The 19,161-nt window shown below is 41.2% G+C and overlaps 1 protein-coding gene and 1 long non-coding RNA gene across 3 annotated transcripts; one reads left to right on the top strand and one right to left on the bottom strand.

Moving 5' to 3' along the window:
• The first annotated feature begins 145 nt into the window (after positions 1–145).
• On the top strand, positions 146–3,303 carry LOC147205089 (uncharacterized). 2 transcript variants are annotated; one of them, XR_015100918.1, is made up of 4 exons: positions 146–590; positions 1,275–1,357; positions 2,215–2,344; positions 2,534–3,303. It is a non-coding gene; the product is annotated as an uncharacterized LOC147205089 (long non-coding RNA). The 2 variants fall into 2 exon arrangements; XR_015100919.1 differs by having other exon boundaries at positions 307–590; positions 2,215–2,316.
• A 3,948-nt stretch (positions 3,304–7,251) lies between these two features.
• Positions 7,252–18,838, bottom strand: me2 (malic enzyme 2, NAD(+)-dependent, mitochondrial). Its single transcript, XM_086110416.1, has 15 exons — positions 18,685–18,838; positions 16,340–16,488; positions 14,080–14,213; positions 13,855–14,004; positions 13,027–13,102; positions 12,775–12,936; positions 12,483–12,696; positions 11,454–11,551; positions 11,253–11,366; positions 11,019–11,130; positions 10,746–10,888; positions 10,349–10,451; positions 10,196–10,266; positions 9,730–9,828; positions 7,252–9,296 (listed from the first exon to the last, which is right to left on the bottom strand). The coding sequence occupies exons 2-15, from the start codon at positions 16,454–16,456 to the stop codon at positions 9,132–9,134; spliced, it is 1,758 nt and encodes a 585-aa protein (XP_085966542.1). The 5' UTR covers positions 16,457–16,488; positions 18,685–18,838; the 3' UTR covers positions 7,252–9,131.
• Positions 18,839–19,161: the final 323 nt, after the last annotated feature.

The raw sequence follows: 19,161 nt of genomic DNA, 5'->3' as shown, positions 1-19,161 counted from the left end.
AACTTAATACAGTACTTCAACTTGGAAGACTTCAATTTGTCCAGTCTTTGAGAACACCCTCTCTGACGGGACAGATGTTGCTACAATGCATACTCTCCATTACTTTGATCAAACGGGGGTAGACGGAAGCTCGGTATTTCCACCAGCTCAGTGGATCAGCTGCCCTTGAAATCTGTGGTTCTTCAAGATATGCCCTAATTTAGTCTTTGAGTTTTTGCACGCTTGGCTAATACTGTAAATTAGATTCAGATTGCTTGTCAAACGTCTTTGTGGTTTCCCGGACAGTAGGGGGCGATATGAACTAAAGCCATCCAATTCACCAAGAAGAAGAATAAGTACAAGCATGAGAACGGTATCACATCCGGTTCAATGAGCAAGTTTTTCCGCTGTCCACAAGCCCTGTTCTCAGTCATTTTAACATTTTAAACTGACTTCGCAGCTTATCTCTGAGTGTATAGATGTAGACAATTGGGGAGAGTTATTACGACACGTTGCTCTCTTAATTTTGTTGTTGCGACTCAACGTAAAAAACAACGTCTGCAAAGAGAAGGGTCCAGCTGCAGAACCGGAGGACGCCGATTCAGGGAAAGGTATGTTTAGACAAGTAACGTTGCGCCGGAATTATCTTCTGACGTCAAACGTCAGAAGATAATTTAACACCAAAACCTAACCTCTAACCCTAACCTAAGTAAGTGAGATAAATAAACCTAGACTTTTCCGGGACTTGAAAATCAAATTTGCCGAAACTTACCACAGCCACTTTGGGACTTTATTTTGAAAATCAAATTTGCAGAAACTTGCTACTTCCGGCGTATGTCTACCATTGCCTGAAACTACCTCCTCCGAGTCTGCAGCTGGATACTATTGTCCGCAAAGGGGGCAGTGAGCGAGCTCGCAGCCAACAAGTAGACCTCACCTGTCAATCAAAAAGAAATCGCGAACAGCGTTTGATTTGAACACTACTCTGTATGTTTTCCACACCAAAGCTGCTATCAGCAGTGGAGGGGGGGGGGGGGGGTTTCAAAACTACAGTACAGTATTCCCACAAATGCACCCGTGACTTTGTTCATTTGTTTTTCGAAAGGAGTTTGCTCATTGATCGCTCAAACAGATGCATTGCGAGTGCGGGCACGTTTGGAAATGGACGGGTTTCAAGTAAAAGTCTGCTACTTTACGAATAATGACTCAAATTAAAATGAAAAAAAAGAATCAACTTTTTTTATGGACTACAGTGTGTGACTTTCCACTTTTGTTTTGTCTTTCTGCCTGACCAGATTAGTCAGATTACTGGGCCAAAGGCGCAGCCGCCAGACTCTGAGGACATGCGGAAGGGACACCGACCTGCATTTGGACATGCGTGAGTAGTGAGCTGTGTGTTGTGCTTGAAGAGCTGTCTGATGTCACGTTGCACCACAAGGTGGAGGTGAGTGTGCCCGCCTGTCTGTCTCTCACTCAATTTAAACTTCTGCTTCGTGTGCTGCACAACAGTGTCAACTCCACATAAACAACCCGAGCATCATCAAGCACTTCTGGAATATGTTTTTAAACCTTGAAGTGAACCAAGTTAGTTTAAAAATGTGTCTATGTATACATATATACTGTATATAATATAATATATATAATATACATACAGATGACGAACTTGGCCCACTTCAATGTCATTTAAAAACTCGACCAGAAGAGTGTGATCATATTGTTGTGGAGTATACGGCAGTTAGTTTTTGTCTCAGTGAGAGAAGTCAGAATTGCTCATGTCCCCCTTGGTGTGTCATGAGATGTCAGTGACATCACGCATGAGCTGGTCAAGCACATGCTCCCATCTCAGGCCTGTCGTCAGTGTTTGTGTGTGTGCAACTTGAACTAGCCCACACAAAGATTGACTGGTCAAATGCTTTTACATTGTCATGTTCGCTTTTCTGTCCAATAAATTGTTCAACTTGAATTCGAGTCTTTGCCTATCATGACCAAATCCATCCTCAACTCACTCGAAGCCTTTTCAAAGACTGAAGTCTTGAGCTCAGACTTGCGCTTCAGTCACATCAGACACTCTTTTCACTGTTCCCGTTGGTCTCCACATGACTTGAAACTCCAGGAATCGAGCTTTGGGTCATGTGAAACCGTGCAAGTCTGAAAATTATTTTTTAACGTTAGATTGTGGTGATGTGTTTAAAAATGAAGTTGAGTTGAAGTGTTCAAGCTTTATTTCTTTTGCAGAGGAGACAATCACAAAAGCAGAGGAAAAAGTTGCAAGTTGGATGGCAGTCTGCTTGTTGCTGGGCGGCGAAGTGGTCAGCTCTTGAGAAGAACGTGGGACAGGTGTGTTGACCGGAGAGGAATGGCATCCGTGAGTTACACGCAAGTCAATTTCTTGTGCAGACAAAGATGTGTTGGGCATGAAACTTACCAGGGAGATACACTCTGTGTTGGTTCTTTCGAGAGCAGGAAGCCGATCATGTTTACTGCTGCCTGGGGGAGAAAAAAAAAGTACTCATGATGGTGCATTGAACGAGTGTAACTGTCTCCTACTTTTCAGGCTGGCCCAAAGTTCGACTTCAGCACCTTGCGAATAACAGGAAGAAGAGCAAAAAGTGTTGCCTGCAGGTCTGTGCTCGTAGCTGGACTCTGGCGGTGAGCAGGTTACTCCCTCCTGTGGCACGGAGGACCCAAGAACACTCTTCCTTCAACTCTGAATAATGAAATGAGGCTTGTTGAAATGAGACTTCTTACCAGCTCGGTTCGCCTGATCCCCACGTAAGGTCTTTTACCATTTGGCTATTCTGCTGCGAAAATCCTTGCTAGATATCAAGCGGGCCGGACCATTAAAAATTATACCATACTCTGCTGGATATCTTATCTTATAAATAACCAAAATAATATGTCTTTCCTTTGTTTTGGTCGAAAGATGCACAAGAACACTATGAACATGTTGAAATTTAGTGAACATATCTTTTGCAAAACATTTCATTGAGCGCCTAAGATTTCCTGAGAAAAATGTGCAATGTGTCTTGAAAAATATAGTAATGCACTTTTAAGATTAAACAAGATTTATGAAGAAACGAATTTTTAAACCATTTACACGAGCATATAAAATCTAAATGTAATCCCTGCTTACACCTTACAAACTGACGAGAGTGCGATATGTGGAAAGCTTCTGCTGTGTTGGGTCTGTCTCAGTGACAGACTGAGGCTGCTGTTGTCGTCTTCTCTGATCAAAACAATGTTGTCTTTTCCTTTGATCAAAACAGTGTCTCCCCCTAGCGGATATTCCACGAATTGCACATTATTAAAAAGCTTCACTCCGTATCTTTTGTGCATTTTTTCAATTTTAAATTATCCTGCGGGCCTGATCAAACCTCCTTGCGGGCCGGTTCCGGCCGTATGTTATACACCCCTGATGTATAGTAAGGCATTTTAACCCGAAAAAAACAGCCATGAATAGTAAGGCGGTTTTAGCTGGGAAAAAAAGACCATACATAGAAAAGCATTTTTAGCCCCCCCCAAAAAAAGCGACCATGTATAGAAAGGCGTTTTTAACTGAAAAAAACGACCATGTATAGGAAGACGCTTTTAGACGAAAAAAAACGACCATGTATAGTAGGGCGATTTTAGACGAAAAAAACGAACATGCATAGTAAGGCATTTTAACCCGAAAAAAGCGACCATAGTAAGGCGTTTTTAGCCGAAAAAAATGACAATGTATAGTAAGGCATTTTTAGTCGAAAAAAACGACCACGTATAGGAAAGCGTTTTTTAGCAGAAAAAAACGACCATGTATAGGAGGGTGTTTTTTACCGAAAAAAACGATCATGTATAGTAAGGCGTTTTTAGCCGAAAAAAACCAACCATGTATAGTAAGGCGTTTTTAGACGAAAAAAACGACCATGTATAGTAAGGCATTTTAACCCGAAAAAAACCACCACGTATAGTAAGGCGTTTTAACTCGAGAAAAATCATGTATAGTAAGGCGTTTTAAGACGAAAAAAAACAACCATGTATAGTAGGGCGTTTTTAGCCGAAAAAAAAACGACCATGCATAGTAAGGCCTTTTTAGATGAAAAAAGAACGACTATGTATAGTATAGTAAGTCATTTTTGGCCGAAAAAAACAACCATGTATAGTAAGGCATTTTTAGATGGAAAAAACGACCATGTATAGTAAGGCATTTATTAGCAGAAAAAAACGACCATGTATAGTAGGGCGTTTTTAGCCGAAAAAAACGATCATGTATAGTAAGGCATTTTAACCCAAAAAAACCCCACCATGTATAGTAAGGCGTTTTTAGCCGAAAAAAACGATCATGTATAGTAAGGCATTTTAACCCAAAAAAACCACCATGTATAGTAAGGCGTTTTTAGACGAAAAAAACGACCCTGTAAAGTAAGGCGTTTTTAGCCGAAATAAAAATGACCATTTATAGTAAGGCATTTTAACCCAAAAAAAACCATGTATAGTAAGGCGTTTTTAGACGAAAAAAACGACCCTGTAAAGTAAGGCGTTTTTAGATGAAATAAAAATGACCATGTATATAGTAAGGCATTTTTAGCCGAAAAAAACGACCATGTATAGTAAGGCGTTTTTAGATGGAAAAAAAACAACCATGTATAGTAAGGCGTTTTTAGACGAAAAAAACGACCATGTATAGTAAGGCGTTTTTAGATGAAAAAAAACAACCATGTATAGTAAGCCGTTTTTATCCGAAAAAAAAACGACCATTTATAGTAAGGCGTTTTTAGCCGATAAAAGCGACCATGTATAGTAAGGCATTTTAACCCAAAAAAAACCACCATGTATAGTAAGGCGTTTTTAGACGAAAAAAACGACCCTGTAAAGTAAGGCGTTTTTAGATGAAATAAAAATGACCATGTATAGTAAGGCGTTTTTAGCCGAAAAAAACAACCATGTATATAGTAAGGCGTTTTTAGCCGAAAAAACGACCATGTATAGTAAGGCGTTTTTAGATGAAAAAAAACAACCATGTATAGTAAGGCGTTTTTAGATGAAAAAAAACAACCATGTATAGTAAGCCGTTTTTATCCGAAAAAAACCCGACCATTTATAGTAAGGCGTTTTTAGCCGAAAAAAACGACCATGTATACTAAGGCATTTTAACCCGAAAAAAATGACCATGTATAGTAAGGCGTTTTTAGCCGATAAAAGCGACCATGTATAGGAAGGCATTTTTAGACGAAAAAAACGACCATGTATAGTAAGGCATTTTAACCCAAAAAACCCCACCATGTATAGTAAGGCGTTTTTAGACGAAAAAAAACGACCCTGTAAAGTAAGGCGTTTTTAGATGAAATAAAAATGACCATGTATAGTAAGGCGTTTTTAGCCGAAAAAAACAACCATGTATATAGTAAGGCGTTTTTAGCCGAAAAAACGACCATGTATAGTAAGGCGTTTTTAGATGAAAAAAAACAACCATGTATAGTAAGGCGTTTTTAGATGAAAAAAAACAACCATGTATATAGTAAGCCGTTTTTATCCGAAAAAAAAACGACCATTTATAGTAAGGCGTTTTTAGCCGAAAAAAACGACCATGTATACTAAGGCATTTTAACCCGAAAAAAATGACCATGTATAGTAAGGCGTTTTTAGCCGATAAAAGCGACCATGTATAGGAAGGCATTTTTAGACGAAAAAAACGACCATGTATAGTAAGGCATTTTAACCCAAAAAAACCCACCATGTATAGTAAGGCGTTTTTAGCCGAAAAAAACGACCATGTATAGTAAGGCGTTTTTAGACGAAAAAACGACCATGTATAGTAAGGCATTTTTTAGCAGAAAAAAACGGCTTACTAAACATGGTCGTTTTTTTCGGCTAAAAATTTCGTCCAAATACGAAAACTCACTATGCATGGTTGGGTTTTTTTCGGCTAAAAACGCCTGACTATACATGGTCGTTTTTTTCGGCTAAAAATTTCGTCCAAAAATGCCTTACTATACATGGTCGTTTTTTTTCGGCCAAAAAGGCCTTACAAAACAGTGGTTTTTTTCGCTAAAAATGCCTTACTATACATGGTCGTTTTTTTCGGCTAAAAACGCCTTACTATATACATGGTCGTTTTTTTTCGGCCAAAAAGGCCTTACAAAACAGTGGTTTTTTTCGCTAAAAACGCCTTATGATACATGCTTGTTTTTTTTCCGTGAAAAACGCCTTATGATACAAAAAACGACTTCAATAAGCCTTACTTATCATGTTGGTCAAAGAAAGAAGGGATATGGTTGCAACCTCTGGGGGTTGAACACCCAACTGCTAGTTTGGGACATGGTTTCTCTACCCCTGAACCACACCACCACACAAATTATTCTTTGTTTTGTGTTGTCTTCAATAAAGCTGCAAATGGTGGTTAAAGAAAGATGTGACCTTGTTGCAAACACTGGGAATCGAACACCCAACCGCTGGATTTCGGACTTCAGCTTTCTACCACTGAGCTAACCTAACCACAATAAACCTTTGGGTTGTTTTGTGTTTTTCCTCAAATAAGTTGTATATGGTGGTTAAAGAGTAGACATTCTTGCAACAAACAGGCATCAAACATTGAACCTCTGGTGTGGCACTCCATCACTCTACCACTGCGCCAAAGCACCACATAGAGCAGTGGAGTTGTGTTTTTTTGTTAACCATGGTCTTTTTTTTTTCGGCTAAAAACGCCTTACTATATACATGGTCATTTTTTCGGCTAAAAATTTTGTCCAAAAATGCCTTACTGTACATGGTCGTTTTTTTCGTCCAAAAAGGCGTTTTTTTCGGCTGAAAATTTCGTCCAAAAACGCCATACTATACATGATCGTTTTTTTCGGCTAAAAATTTCGTCCAAAAATGCCTTACTCTTCATGGTCGTTTTTTTCGTCCAAAAAGGTCTTACTATACATGGTCGGTTTTTTCGGCTAAAAACGAGAGAGAGAGAGAGAGAGCGAGAGGGTGAATGACAGAGCCGGCTCTCGAGCGAGGGTGCCGGCTTTCATCCTTCACTTCAAAGAGCTTTGAAAGAGCGGCTCTTTGTACCGGCTCGTTCGCAACAGACACGTCACAAACGCCAACAATCGTCGTGTAAAGATGACGTCAGACATCGACGATGATGGTGCGTCTGAGACTGGTATCTCAGAACCGCAAATAGTGCAACGCCCATCCATTATCAAATCCGCTTATCCTCACCTGTGCACCGTGAGGCTGACGTGCTTACCAGTTGCTCACCCTGCCGCCGGAGTAAAAAGTCTGGATTGAAAATCAGACACAGAAGTGTTCATTTTCATCATTTTAATGACTTCTTTAATGATACAAATTGGGTTAAGCATAGCTAACAGAATTCTCTTCAAACAGAGGGTAAGGCAATTTTGTGATACTACAAATAAATACGTAAACTAATACACAGCGACAACAAAGACCAACACTTCATGGAGGTTTTCTTGAAATAAATTAATTTGAAACAAGACTACATGCAGTATGACAATAAAAGCTGCATTCTGAATCCAACATTTAACACAAGACAAACTTGACAACTTGCTCCATTAAATGCTTAGCAGTCATTCGCATCAGCGTGGATGAGTACAATTGATTCCAGTGTTAAACAATTTAACTGTCCTAAACACTAAGCTATGATCAAAGTAGGTTCATGTTTACTCGATTGCGATGAGGTTTTCTTGTATCCAGTGTGTGAGGTCACAATGAAAAAAATCATCAAGCCTTTTGTGTGAATAATACATGAATAAAAATATGAACACGTACTTCAAGAAAGTAGAAAAATAGACCTACAAAGCATGTCATATTTCACTCTTTTTTCCCCCTTATTCGCTCATGTCGATTTAACAAAAATGACTGGTATGCACTGTAAAAATGTCCAAAGTACAGAAAATATATCAGGCTACCATGTCGGTATTTTACATGCGCAACCAGGTTAGATTAGACATTACCTGCATGACACAATTAGAAATACTTTTTCAAAGCATATAAGTGAGAGAAAAACTGGACGCTCAAAATAAAACGTGTGCAATTCAACAGTTTTCCCAGCAGGATGGCGAGTGAATGCTTGTGTACTTGTGTAATAAAAATGAATCATTTCAATTGTCAGTTTCCCGCGAGCACCATAACAATGTACACACACGCATACACATAAAACACCAACAACTTGCATTGTGCAAATAGGAAAAGGATCATATAGCATCTGCAATCCTGACCTAAGATTTAAAGCCCAACTTTCTCAAATGTGACATGAATTTAACACCACAGTCCTTAGAGCAACAACACTAAAAAGTTGTCTTCATCGGCCCTCACTTGGAAAAGCATGGTTTCCTACGATGCTTCTTTTGCACAGAAATGTCAGGGAAGAGTAATAATGATGGGAAGTCATTGAAAGCGGTGCTCTAAACAATATACAACAGCAAATACCATTCAACAACAAAAACAAAGCATGGACATACATGGATGTTGCTTCAGCTGGATGATGCAGACATGATTTTCTTTCTACGTGGAGTGCTTTTTGACAAAAAAAAAAGATTTAACTTTTTTACATTATTTCATGTGCAAAGAAAGACATTTTAACTAATACAGTATTGTCATGAATATTTATTTGCTATAAAGTTCGGAATAAGTGGGCTACAGGTGTAACTTTGACTGTCGAACGTCTGTTAAGATTTATTGTTCCTTCCCCACTGCGCTCGAAAAATGATCAGAGTTGAAATCGGAAATGTTAAAGTTGTTTGTTGCTTACAGTCGCAAATCCTTTTGTGTTAGTCATCTCAAGTACACCATAGACTACAGGAGGGTTTTTTCCCTCATCCTGTGAAGTGTCTGCTCGATTTTAGAAATCGACTACTCTGTTAAGGATGTGTGTGCCCTGATTAATCTTAATTCATGAGTTCAATTAATTGTTGGATCCGCTTGTGCATCTTGAAGCTTTCAGCACTTCAACTATCGAGTCTGATGCCCTTTTGCACCACTAGAGGGTGCAAGTGTTAAATGTATTGGCTACAAAGGCAAGAGAGAACAGTGGCGATACCAAAGTAAAATACTCGTGCTGGCACATGGCAGCTGTAACTTAACATAATGCGTGCTCAGTTGTTCTCTGCAGTGTGATTGTAATGAATTAAGTGCACAAGGTCACTAGAGGAGGAGTGAGTGTACTACTAGTTACTCGAATCGGGGCTGAAGCTGACCCCAGGCCAGTTGTAGGTGTCGGGCAGGAAGGAGTCATAGTTGGTGTTCCACACGGTGGCGTGCACAAAGGCATTCTTGTCCACCGGCTCTGGGTAGCGAAACGCCATGCCTTTGGCATACACATATTCCACCACCTGTGGGGACATACACACGGTCAAAAGTGCATCGCTGATGAGAGGTGAAAAATATGTCATATTAAGTCTATTATAAGAAGAAAATGTATGACTAATACGATAATAAAAATATATGAGATAACACTGTGCTGTCATGAGAAAAATTGCAAGAGTAAAAAAATCATATTGGGAAGAAAATGTAAGACTAAAACAATAATCATAACAGAGAGAGAGAGAAAGAGGAAAAACATGAACCGTTTTACTGCACTGCAGATACAAGATTTGTGAATTGATGAGCCAGTAGAGGGCTGTGAGCAGAACAAGTTTGCGTCTAAATTCAAGGGACGCTTTTTTACTTTAGATGAGTCGCGGTACCATTATACATGAATAAAAAGGTCATGCGTTGACAAAAAATAAAATAAAACACTGTTGAGGAAATGTGTCTTTGTCTTGCCTTGACAGCCATCTGCAGAGACACTTCTCGGATGTTGGACAGAGGCGGGTACAGTCGGCCTTCTTGCAGCTCTTTGTCAGTCAGCTGGTCTGCCAGCGTCTGCAGGAAGAGGAAGAGTGCAACTTACTGCATGTGAACCACAATTCGTGGACAAACTGGTGACCATCGAATTTTGTATTTCATGACAAAATGCAGTTTGACAATCAATCGCTTTTTCAAAGGCCAACTCCATTCTCAGGTTGTTGTCATATTTTGTGTTTTAGTAGACTTTGAGAAACGGGAAGGTATACTCGGGCCACAATGTAAAAGACAAATGTTACCAGAACAAAGTAGAAATGCCTTCATGTGAGGAGGGAATGAAAAAAAAACCCATTGCGTTACGAGATAAATTAACGAGGAAAAAAACAGAGGCATACAAGACACAAATCAAAATAATACAATGGGCGAAAAAAAAGTATGAAGGAACCTTGGCAGCCTCCAAGAACACCGTGTCATTGATGTGGCGCACTCCGCTCAGGATGACAGCCAGAGCCACACCTGTCACACACAAAAATAAGAATCGACCTCATCAACTCGACTGCTTGTGAAAAGTCATGAGCATCTCCTTTGTGTTGCTCACCTGGAAAGATGTAAGCGTTGTTGCCTTGTCCGGGAGTGAAGACTCGTCCATCGCTCAGAGTCACGGGACCAAATGGGCTACCGCTGGCAAAAAGACATCTACCCTGTGTGAGTATGTTGAGTTATTAGAAGACAAAGAAATTCATATCGTGCAAAGCCCCACTACTTGAGGTGGGTGCACACAGCGAAGATTTGCATGTAATTGCCTGTGGATGCCACAAGATGGCGGCAAAGCACCTTTTTTTCTATTGACCAAAGTGCAATAAAACCACAAATGGCTTTGTGTTTTCAGCAAAGGTTCTCCAAAACAAAACCCAAGAAGACGTAAATTCCAGACGTCTGAACTGCGAATATGCGACGGTTCACTCATATCATTTGCAGAAGCATAAATTGCGTACATCCGTCAGGGTGTAGGCGTCCTCGGCGGTGCACTCTGCTTTGGCGGTGGGGTTGCTCAGGGCGAAGATGATGGGCCGCTCATTCATGGCGCCCATGGCCTTGATGACATCATGGCTGAACAGTCGACCGGCTCCCGCCACACCTGCCGGTGGGTGTGGTAAAGGTTTAAATCATACCTACCTTTAAGTAATTAACAGGAAGTATTATTATTAAATTCTCTCACATATTTTTCTGGGAATTTTTTGGAGGAGTTAAGCATGACGTGGTCTCACCAATGATAGCCGTCGGTCCGATGGTGTTGACGGCATCCAAAAAGCTGTGAACGTCACCAGGACTCTCGTGAACAAATGCTTCCTGGTTGCCGTCCGTTGCTTGCAACCTTGCCTGAAGAAACAAACAGCCCAGCCACTCAGTCACAATGACGCAATGGTGAAGACGTTAACATCATTGAGCCAGACAGGAAGCGACGCAGACAGATTCTTCGCATCCTTATTGCATCTGCTGACCTTTACGAGTAAGCCGTCTTTGTCGAACATCCAGATCCTCTCCCTGGCGTCCGCCTGCGACATGCCCGACTCCATCATGGCCATGACAATTAGGTTTGCGATGCCGAGAGCAGCCTATGGAAATGACAGGAGGTATAAAATTACAACATTCATTTCAATTATTTAAAAAAAAAAAAATAGACTGGAGAGCCACCAGTTTACCTCTCCGGCTCCGAGGAAAAGCACTCGATGTTTTGTGATTGGCTTCCCAGTGGCTCTCTGAGCTGCAAGCAGACCAGCAAGGGCCACAGCTGCAGTGCCTGCATTGAGAAAAATAACGTATTAATTGTATAACTAGTGTGAGTAGTGCATCAACCAAACCCAAAATACACAAAAGGTGAATGCATTAAAGTCCTCTATCTGTACAAAACATTTTAATATGAATGCAAAATAATATCCATCCATCCATTTTCTAATCCGCTCATCCTCAAGAGGGTCGCGGGCGTGCTGGAGCCTATCCCAGTCGTCTTCGGGCAGTAGGCGGGGTACACCCTGAACTGGTTGCCAGCCAACCGCAGGGGGCACATAGACAAATAACCATTTGCATTCACACTAACACCTTGGGACAATTTGAGTGTTCTATTAACCTGCCATGCATGTTTTTGGTATGTGGTAGGAAACTGGAGTACCCCAAAGAAACCCACGCAGGCATGGCGAGAACATGCAAACTCCACACAGGAAGGCCAGAGCCAGAATCAAAACCTGCACCTCTGCACTGTGAGGCGGACGCACTATTATTATTTTGGGGCGACCACCATGTGGCCCCAAAATAACATTTTAAAAAATTGCTCAATATTGAAAAGGCACTTTTCTCTTAACACTCAACTCTAAACGTCAGCCTTGCAGATGTTTGCTCTTGGTAGTCTACTACAGAGCATGGTAGAATCTGGCATACCTGCCACATAGTTGAATTGCCCGTTTCCTTCCGCAAGGGGATAAAAAAAATAAGTTGTGTCATTAATAATGCCAGCTGGCTGGTTTGAACATCTTTAAAAGTCTCAAGAAACTTCTGAATGTACTGCAGACAGTAAACTCCAGTCCCCGTTGACTAAATAAATCTGACCCATTATCATTACAGTTTATTCCTTAAATTCAGGTGAGGTGTTTAATGATTCAAGTGGACGCCCCACCCTACCAGGATAACACCATTGGAGGAACTACAGTGTCCTATTTCGAGCTTAATGATTGAACCTTGGATATCATCATTGAAGGTGCAGTACTTCTCCCTGTACTTCCTGAGGAAGCGAAAGGCGTTGTGGTTCCCAAAATCCTCAAACTGGATCAGCGTGTCCTGCCCATATTTGTCCACCACGGCCTCCATGAACTCATCGATGAGGTCATCATAAACCTGAGAACGGTCTCTCCTCTGGTACAGGCCCATGTAGAGCGGATCCTTGAGGAGAGTCTGATGGGTAGGCAAGAGCAGGCACGGAGGGAGTGATTCCATTTGATGGCTTTGGTATATTAAACAGTATCTTCTCACCTCGTTGTTTGTGCCGACGTCAATCACGACGGGCAGGCACCTTTCAGGTCTGATGCCGGCGCACGCCGTGTACAGGCAGAGTTTGCCAACAGGGATTCCCATGCCATAAACGCCCAGGTCCCCCAGGCCTAAAATACGCTCGCCGTCAGTCACGACGACTGCCTGGAAGAGGGAAGCCTTCGTTGACGTGTATCCGTATGACAACGTTCAATCTTCTGAGACTTTCTAGAAGCGTTAGAAGAGGATACTCACAGCCACATTGGTCTCTGGCCAGTTGTCCAAAATGGAGCGGATGTGTCCTCTATCCAGAATGGAGATGAACAAGCCCCTATGAGACAAACAATTACACTTTGGTTCATTTGTTGCTCATCTTCACAAGGTACATGCCGGGGTATTTGGATTCGGGGGGTGGGCTTCACTTTTGTGCTAAAGGTCCACAATTTGATTTGAAAATAGAATGATGAGCCAGGTCATTCCTGGATGAGGGTTTTAAAAGAAATAAAGCTAAAACATGTCTGGAAAATGTGCAAATTTGTTTGTTTAGATCATTAAAAAGAATTCATCCATGTTTCAATGTAATTTCTTTTTATTCATTATTTTAATACTCCAACTAACCAATGAATTGATGCATGAAAAATGAATAGATTAAAATTATTTATTGTGATATTTTTTATTTTGTAATCTATTATTTTCATATGTATTATTTTTTGTTAAATGTTTAAATATACAAAATATTGATATACTGTACCGGTAAAAATGAACAATGGAGGCATCACACTGGTCAAAGGGAAACATTTTACTGCCATTTTTTTCCTCGCAGCACACAAACTTTTACTTGATTTTATTTTTACAACAGCTCAATTCACCAATTATTGAATGAGATGCCTCATCAAAAATATATAAATAATGAAATGATTTGAGGTCAAAATAGTTAAATGAATGCATCAAATACAGAAACATAAATGCTCAGTGAGCAGGATTACAGAAGGGAGCGAGCATGCTGCATGTTGCCGACTGGCCAAATTTTGCCTACCCGTGGTGATCGGTGCCAAAATGAGAAATGAGTTGCTGATTTCTTACTTCGGTCGTCGAAAGATGTGTCCGTAGTGTGTGCAGGCCAGGCCGACAGTGGGCGTGTAGACGATGGGCATCAACTCCTCAATGTCTTCCATCAGCACTCTGTAGAAGAGCCTCTCGTTTCTCTCTTGGATGCCCATCAGGTAAATGTACCTGGACGGTGAAACACAAGAAATTAGAGCCGAAAATTAGGGCTTTGCTTCCACGCTTGACACAACATGTCTTTACTTTTCAAGGGGATCCGTCATTTTCTTGAGATTGTTTTGGAAGCGCATGGCCTGGAGATCTTGCGTTTCAACTTTAGGAGGCAGCAGGCCGTGCAAGCCCAATATCTGTCGCTCCTGTAAAGAAAAGGCCATTCCCTGGGGAAAGGCACAAAGTGACAACAGTGAGACATCTCTCCCCGAAAACAAATTTTTAAAAAAATACAGGAGCAACATATTGAGTTACATTTACAGCACACTGTGAAAATGTTTATTGTAAAGATAAATGTATGATTATATTTAAACAGTAAAATGCATTTCGCCACATATTTGATTCCACGCTAACAGAGACGTCTCAAGTGATTGCTGGATGTGTTGTCCTCAAGAATAAACTTCCTAAACACTGTGCCTGAATTGGACAACTCTTTTTTTCTTTTTGGGGGCGATTCCACTCGAATGAAGGAATGCCTCGCTTTAATTCGACATCTTTTCCTCTGAAGATTCCACAACCCGCGTTTTCCCCCGAACAATTTCACTTGGAAAAATGGCTCCCCTCAAAAAGAGTCCTCCATTTTCCACAAGCACACTTGAACAAAAATGCTTCACTTTAATTAAACTTCTTTTTCTCCCCGTCAGGAAAAAAGTTGTTGCTATGACAACCATACACCATACACCATGGCGTACATACACCATGTGTGTGATGTACGCATCTGTAAAGCTGTGATTTACGGCAGGGTTGATAGACAAAACATAATTAAAGAGTATTATAAAAATGCATTAGTAAGAATAAATGTCTCCTCTCGGAACACCTGGTACACTCCAGTTGCAAAGAGCCTCGATTTGACGTAAATCTTGTCAATTTTGGTCCCGTGTTGGTCTTGTGGACATGTTTTCCACGAGGTGGCAGAGCGCCATTAGAAAGGGCTGACTTGTTCATTCCTGACCAGAGAAGCCGACAGCTGAAAGGGGTGAGAAAAGCGTTGTCGGCAGAAAGGCCAATAAAGGACATGGCAGAGTGCGGGTGTGTGTGTCGTTTGTTATGTCTGTGGAAATATGTCGGGCCTTCCCACACTATAACAAAATCGGAGGCTCTTTATGCTGGGACACATACAAGGGGGAGGGGATCGTCTGCAAATTGCAAAGTCATGCTGATGGAACAATTTCCCTCACTAGTTTAGTCACCAGAGAGATTTGCAACATGCAGTAAATTAGGTCTGGTGTGAACACCGGACTTATGTGTAAGAGAACAACATTGCCACTGATTGCGAAGACTTGATCACAGTTGGTGAGGGAGCTGTTTAGATGGGAAGTTGGAATGTCTATTTTTAGAGAGCCAACACTTCTGGTCAGGTCTAAATAGGGCATTAACCAACACAAGAGGGAAGACCAATCCTCATTCACGATGTTCCTGCTCCTGTATATTACAGAGCCCCTTCTGTGGCCCCTTCACAAAAAAAACAAAACAGGCAGTCAGCAATTAAAATTCACCCCATGAGTAAACGCCAACAAAACTTAGACTTGAAATTGTGACGTACAACAATGCTTACAAATCATGATGACACTGTGTGGCTTCAGCGAGACCGTGTGACTGATGTCCCGACTCGCCAGATTTGATTAGCTGCGTCGCAAGAACGTCTCCACTTTTACAAATGACAACGCAAGTGAGGCGCAAGGAGTCGAAGTACCGGTATATCTATTGAACACAATATGAGAAAGTGGGAAAAATCTGCTTTTTATCAGCTTTTAAATTTTGCGGCCCCATGTGTGGCACTCAACTCTGTATTTCCCCTTTTATATTTGGTTATAACCTTTTATTTGTCTCACAATGGAGAAATTCCCAATTTACAGCAGCAAAATTATGAAAGGGAGAAAGGAGCGGAACTAAAAGTATATCAATAACTATAAATGATCAAATAGAAATCTAAGCATATTAAAAATGGGTAAGTGGGGGTGAGTCCAGCTTTTCAGGTTGTAGGGTATTATTTTGACTGTATGATATTTTTTAGTTTTTAATCCCCTAAAAACCAAAATATTATCAAAAAGAATTAGTACACAAATTAAATGTCTCGACTTTTTCATTATTGTAAGTAAATACTCCTGGACACTATGAGGAAAGCAAAAGGAGGCTTCAATCTGATCTAAAGGAGACATTTTACTCAACCCATGTCTTCATTATAGAATAACAACATACAGTACATGTACAGTAAATTGTTTTCCACTCTGGCGCACATTAATCATACGCTCATTATGCGTTAGCATACTGTACACGTTGAAAGCACGCTTACTTTGTTGGTGCGGGGGTTGAGCATTAACGGCTTGCCCTTCTCTTTGGTGTGTGCCCATCTGCAGGCAGGCACGAACGCGGGCCTCAAGGAAAAGCTGCTCCTCAGCCGGGACAACATGATGGAGCGTCGACAGTCGGGGCGCCGAAAAGCTGAGTGAAAACACAGGAAAAGAGAGTGAGAGAGGAAGGGTGGGGGGGGGGGTTACCATGGAGATGAGGCAACCGTCTAAAGGGTGTGCAGAAAAGGAATCAGGAAATAAAAGTGTCATCGTGTTCTGCGAATCGAGGCGCATGTAATTCACGGCCAACTCGCCGACTGCCTAAAATGGCGGCAGAAGAACTCAATACATGCGGTTTTGAATAGAAAATACAGGATGGATGTATGGACAAAATGTTTCTTTTGCCATTATTCCCATTTAAATATGGTCATGTTTTCAATATCAGAATTAGTGACTGAATACGCATTTTGATATTATATTCATTAGTTGTGAAAACGAAGATGGGGGGGGTCCATGAAAACAGTAAAACGAGACAACACAAAGTCAAGGATTACAAGCACCGAGGTCTTTAATCCGCGTGTTGACGTCAGTGATTTGGTGTGCGTGAAAATGAAGATTTAAGAGCTGGGCATTATCCTTATCTCGTTGCTGCTCCACACGAAGAAAGAAGGAAAAATGATCACATGACAAGCAGGAAGCGAAGGTGCTTTCTAATATTTTGGTGACCTTGATTCAGCAACGAGAGTTGGGTGGAGGATACAATTGTCATTTGTCATAAGTGGCTGCTGGGCATGTGACTTGAACTTTGTCCACAGATCATCAGCCAACCTAAAGGAAATATGTAAGCAATTTTCAAGTCTGGGGCAACGTGACTGATTTGTATTTCACTTCCTCTCATTCACATTTTCCAACAAGACTCCATTTAACCTTGGTACACTTTTACGGATTGTGAACATCTTGACCCACCTCGAAACTGTGAGATTCCTCACACATGCAGAGAGTACTGAAGATGATCAACACAGTACTTCACACGCACACACGTAATGAACGATCCAACCACAATCGCTCTTCAGACAATTGTCTGTATGTGTCCCCCCCGTTGCTGATAAAAGAAAGAGGAAGAAGCTATCAGAGAGATATGAAAAGCCCTGTAATTACCTCTCACCCTGCCACCCACAAACACACACACACAATATATATTTTAAGAGGTCAGGGCATAAAACGTCTCATCCAAAGCAGTTACTGTATTTCCGCTCTCTGTTTATTTTCTCAACCGCATGTGGGGCGCAGCTGGAGGATTTTATTTCTGCATTTTTTTCTTTCATATCAACCAACAGGATTTACCAGTGTATTACGTCAAGTGAAATTGGAGTTCATGAACAGAGTGTGGCTAAGGGATTGAACAAGCAAGGGAGCAAACATCTTGTCAAAGCTACTGCTATAAATTAGCTCTTATTCCAGATGCAACAATTCAGCTTACTTCCTTGACACCAATTGGTACTTTGTTATTAGCTTTGGCGCTACCTCGTGGCATCTTAATATGTTCCGTAAAGAGCACAAAAAGCGTTTTGGAATGAACAGCTGAGGATAAGTTCCACAGGAAAACTGTTCAAAAGACAAGTAGGTGCCGTAATTCACCGTTTTTACATGTCTAATATATACTATGGGAAAATGTGGTTCCCGTTTTCGCGTCCTCTACTCAACATTTCAGGCTCCGAGGTTGATTGATACTGAGGTAATGAACTGAGACCATGCATGTATCACGGAGTTCGTACACTCCAGTCCAGACCATCATCTCGAGTTGTTGCGTCCACAGAAACATACTAGTGACAGGCTTTCATGTGTGAAGTTTTATGATGTCACGGGGGAGGGCGCCCTGTGTCACCTTCATTACAACAATACAGGACTTGTCATAGTGCTTTGAAAGGACAGGGGTGGTGACTTTGACTATGGTGCCGTAATGTGTCACTCATAAAACAGGTTGCGTGGGAGGGGGTGGGGTAACGACTCTCGTTCGAGGGTGAAGTACAGTGCAGTACAGTACGGTAGAAGTACCTGAAGCTCACCCGGCCATTTAGGATGAATGGAGTTGCACAAGCAAGGTAAGTGGCTAGCTTCGCCGCCTGTCACGCGTCGCTAATAACAGCGATGTGTCCTATTAGGCTTCGCGTGTCAGATGGTGGACCTATGAAATGAGCTATTTTTAAAAATGAATGACATACACCGTTGCGTGTTTAAAAATTGTCCCAAAAAAGTGTGTCGAACTGACCTAAGCGCACGTCACAGACATGATCCTACAACACTGAACACGTTTCGCAATGGCGTACGTTTTTAAATGACGCCTTACCTGGTTTTAAGGAGACGAATGCCACCGAGGTTCCTTTAAAATGAATCTCCCAGGGGCATGTTTCCAGCAACTCAAACGGCGGCTTGGTTGAGTGTTCCGGTGATAGCAGAAACTACAGATGCTCTGAGAGACGACGAGCCCTCCACTGGTTGTCGAGAGGAATTTGCGCGTTCAGCCAATCAGAAGATGGGATTCTATCCCGACGTTTACCGTAACTGACAATATGCGCAACGCTTTAAAAAGAAATCACCCACAGTATGACGTCACTTTACCGTAATATCTAGAGCGTAGTGGTGGGCAACATAGCCGAATAATATATATATATATATATATATACAGTATATATTAGAATTAAGAATGGTAATTATTTTAAAGATGAAAATAAACATACAAATATTTTTTAAAAAATTGAAATAAATTTGTATTTCGGATTAGTCTGCACCCATCCATTTTGTAATCTGCTTATCTTCACGAGGG

The sequence above is a fragment of the Hippocampus guttulatus genome, chromosome 5 (assembly GCF_054856545.1).
Source record: "Hippocampus guttulatus isolate MCC_2025c chromosome 5, RoL_Hgut_1.0, whole genome shotgun sequence".
In the NCBI taxonomy this organism is placed as follows: Eukaryota; Metazoa; Chordata; class Actinopteri; order Syngnathiformes; family Syngnathidae; genus Hippocampus; species Hippocampus guttulatus.
The sequence above is the reverse complement of the archived record's forward strand: the minus strand, read 5'-3'. Positions and strand labels throughout refer to the sequence as shown.

Bases quoted from the DNA above. Each gene is read 5' to 3' on its own strand.
- me2 (XM_086110416.1), bottom strand. From the start codon at position 16,456: ATGTTGTCCCGGCTGAGGAGCAGCTTTTCCTTGAGGCCCGCGTTCGTG. The intron at 14,214-16,339 runs GTAAGCGTGCTT...GCCTTTCCCCAG, and splicing joins TCAACCCCCGCACCAACAAA to GGAATGGCCTTTTCTTTACA. The intron at 11,367-11,453 runs GTAAACTGGTGG...TCATTTCCATAG, and splicing joins TTTTCCTCGGAGCCGGAGAG to GCTGCTCTCGGCATCGCAAA.